General features: G+C 44.4%; 1 protein-coding gene across 1 annotated transcript in view; it reads right to left on the bottom strand.

The window, feature by feature from the left end:
• LOC104403328 (caprin-2-like) overlaps positions 1-3196 on the bottom strand; it is a gene marked incomplete at its 3' end in the record, with an annotated part of 27383 nt that extends 24187 nt beyond the window's left edge. Inside the window, exons 1-2 of the mRNA XM_010011424.1 lie at positions 2855-3196; positions 1433-1495 (exon numbers count right to left, since the gene is read on the bottom strand). Coding sequence (XP_010009726.1) covers positions 1433-1495; positions 2855-3196 — 405 coding nt within the window. The remainder of the gene's footprint in view (positions 1-1432; positions 1496-2854) is intronic.
• Between the last annotated feature and the right edge of the window lie 738 nt (positions 3197-3934).

Here is a 3934-nt window from a genome sequence, read left to right as displayed (position 1 = left end):
TTCAGCATGTGTGAAGTTTTAACAATGTGACTCCTAGATAACATCACCAGTGCAGGAGCAGGTGACAGAGCAGGAGCAGGAACCTGGCTTGTACACTTGCTTCTGATGTCTCTGATGACTAAGTAATGATTGGGAATGAAAGGACAGCTGCCCAGTGCAGGTGTTTCTGATCCATGTACTCCAGTACACATGGCATCACCTGAAACAAGGTAATCCTGGTCATACATGCAAATTGGAGGACAACAGGCTGGGGAGCAGCCACATGGAAAGACATCTGGGAGTTTGAGTTGATGGCAAGTCAAATTATGACAGCAGCATGCCCTAGCAGCCCAAAGGGCCAACAGTGTCTTGAAGCATATCAAGCTGGTTGAGGGGAGTGACAGTCCACTCTGCACTGGTGCAGCCCCACCACAAGTACCATGTTTAGTTTTGGGCACCTCAATACAAGAAGGACAAACTACTAGAGGGCATCCAGAGGAGGGCAATCAAGGGTGAAAGGCCTTGAGGGCATGACTTACAAGGAGCAGCTGAGGTCACATTGTTCAGCTTGGAGAAAAGAAGGTTGAGGGGTGACCCAACTGCAGCCTACAACTGCCTTAAGACACACTTAAGTAATAGCTTTCATATTATAGAAACTTGGTTTCAGTTCTAGAATCCATTCCAGGCCAAGACAGAAGAAAAAGCCAGAACCACTGTTTAACATTAGGCAAGTCTGCACAGCTCCACAAAGCGGATCACAATTGTTGAGTAGTAATCTGGCATCCTGGCATTCCAAACTCTAGCAACCTTAGGTACAAAACATTGTTCTAAAAGCATCCGAGAGTGCTGGCAACTCACAGCTGCCTAATGGCAACACTAGAAGGACAACAGAGTAGTCTAAACTGAGTCAGTAACTCACAGCTAGATTCTTATACAAGAGATACCTTTAGAAATCATGCAAGTTAGACCACCATCTTCCTTTCGACCAACAGGGGCTGTTTGTCAGTTATATTTTAACAGGTACTTGTAATCAACAGCACTGTGCAGCCAACAGGCAACTTCAAGTAACACCTACTAATGAAGATGTCATGAGGATTAATTAGCTACTCCAGAAGTCTTGATGCTCAGGTTTGAACACAGCACTACCACATAGAGAACCTGCATATGGAACCCTCAAGAAAGGTGCAGGAACACTGAAGCCGAAAGTCTACAGAGCAAAGATAAGTAAGTACCTTCTGTAACCTCCATCTTGTGTACTGAGGTAAAAGTAGGAGACTAAGCTTGTGGGCTTACCATTCAACTTAATTACCAATAATTCATCCATTTGGTTTTGTGAAAAACACCATTGCTAGCATGCAGGCACTGCTGCTGTGAAACCACACCACCACCTCCTTCAGCAGCCTGTCCTTCTGACATGGCTGAAGGGTTTGAGGGCATCCATTCCTACACTTACCAACTGATCTTGATTGAGAGCTTCTCCCTTCTTCAGGCGATCTTTGTAGTCTTCCAATTTAAGCTGCAGGAAAATACAAAACAATTTTTTATACCAGTTTGTCTAATGCACAGTATGGCATGCAAGTTACATATTTTCTGTACTGCATACTGCAACAGAATAAGAATTTCACTATTTGCTCATTTACAGGAGAAAGGAACACAAAGTTCTGCTGTGCCTATAGCAGCCTAGGACTAGGACTACTTTCTGCTCATTTTAGTAAGTCACACTTTCATTTGCCAGTGAGGCCATTTGTAATTCATGTGAAAATCAAAGATACTTGAGAAATTCACAACAATAAGCTTTCTTGGACAGACTCTGAATACCATGCAAAGTTGGTTAATCCCACAAAGAAAACGTGCTTATCTGACATCATTCAAAATTACAGGATGATGCATGACATGAGACAGCAGTAATACTGCATCTCCTGCAGGAGGATCAAGTACCCAGCCACATGCCCAGGAGTCTGATCTATGGTGAGCCTCTCCTCATCCTAAGACATAGCACACAAAGCTTTTCAGACATTTAGAGAAGCACAAACGTGTTCACAGAATGGTTTTACTTATACACCTGATCCAGTAACAAAAGAAACAGCACCATTATTTCTTTTCATCTTGCAGAAAATAGCATTTTCCCAATTAAAAATCACGCATATAGCCTTCCATCACCTGCCAATCAAGTGAAAAGTCTCAGAATGCAAAAGCCTGACTAGTTATAGCCACAATACTTTAGGGGTATCGTCATCTCGGTTCTCATTAACACTGTTCTACATCCCCCACCCCATATACTTATGCAAAGTGAACGACAATATATATTCAATATAATTTGACATTTGCATGAGTCAGAGGAGACACTGTTCTATTCTCCAATTTTACATACATTTCTACATCCTAATATTAAATGCATGCAGTTTAATAGAAGAAACATGAATATTTCTGCAGGACTACAGACTGCCTCCAAAACAGTTCCAAGTTAGTTCTGAACTGATTCAGCCTATTAGAGAAGCATCCCCAGTTTTGAGCAGCTTTCAATTACTTTTCCTAACTATTGGGCATGCACTGTGAAGCCAGCAGCTGAGAGCAGGTCTCTAGTTAGCTGCATTCCCCATTCTCTGAAACAAATGTTATGCTCACACAATGTCAAATGCAAGGAGCCCATTTCAGAACAATAAGGGTAAAGAACACTATTCTTACACAAGTGTTACAAATGCCAACAAAAACCACATTAGCAAATCCACGCTTAGGACGTGCCAGGGGTTATTTAAAAAAAAATCCCCAACTGCTTCCTATATACCCACACGACCTTATTCCAGCTACTATAAAACAGGCACCGAGTTAAAAATCACAGCTTAAACACATGCCATGCCAAAGAAAAACAAGTTACCTTCTTTTTCTCAATGTTCCTGATCTTGTGTTTGAGGCAGATAAGCCCATTATCAATGTAAGTCTCATATGCCTGGGAAGGAGAGGCTGCCGAGTTCAGCGCAGACTGCAGGGGGCTGGAGGGAGACTGGCTCTCCCCAGACGGGTTCACCTGCTGCTTGGCCGCCTTCATGCTCCTATCCTCCCCCTCCTCTGACCGGCCTGAAGGTGATGGGTGACGGAAAGGGGCTTGGGAAAGCTGCACCATTGAAATGGATGGAGCTGCAAAGAAACTCCTTTTATTTAGCTCTCTCTCACCCACCCACCCCCCACCCCTGTTTAAAGTTACATCTTTTCTTATCATGTAGTCTAAACATGCAGCCACAAAACAGCCTTGGCAAGAATTTATCGCCACCTTTCAGGCTTCTCCCTTCCCTTCCAAAATATCTGTAGCAGGAATTTCAAATCAAGGCAAACTTCGTATTGTTCAAGTCTCCCCACCCACCCAGACACCAGGAATCCTTTACATCGGCAGAATTTGCCAGCACGGGGGATGATTCCAGAAACCCAATATAGTGTCCATATAAAACCAGGCAGGTTTCCTGCACACATCACCCACCAGGGAAAAAACTGCAAGCAAGCAATTGCAAATCATGCTGCCAGCCTCGCATCCAGGCTGCAGCCTGAATGAAGACTTAGAAGTGGAATGCCTGAAGAGAGAGCCCCTCTTCCTCTCACCCCCATTAAATCAGTTTTACCCCTTCATGACCTTTGCAGCAATCCAACCGAAGAACTGAATTAAACTAAAAAGACTTCAACTGGAAAAGACAAAACCAAATCACTTTATAAAGCGAGCAGCACGCTCGGATACAACAGCTTTGTTCTTCATGAGGCACCGGGCTCTGCCTACACCCACCCAAAAGAGGGGCCCGTGCTATGGCTCGGCACCAGCTCTGATGGGAGGGGCTGGGCTGTAACCTTGAACACGGAGTTTCTGTAAGAGATGCTCCGCCACCCTCATCTTCAACTACTTACTTACACCTGCTCCTGCAAAGCAATGACACCACATTTCTGCCGCCCGGCAGGCCTGCGGCACGCGTCC

The sequence above is a fragment of the Nestor notabilis genome, unplaced genomic scaffold (assembly GCF_000696875.1).
Source record: "Nestor notabilis isolate BGI_N333 unplaced genomic scaffold, ASM69687v1 scaffold32873, whole genome shotgun sequence".
Classification (NCBI taxonomy): Eukaryota; Metazoa; Chordata; class Aves; order Psittaciformes; family Psittacidae; genus Nestor; species Nestor notabilis.
This window is presented reverse-complemented; position numbering and strand designations above follow the sequence as displayed.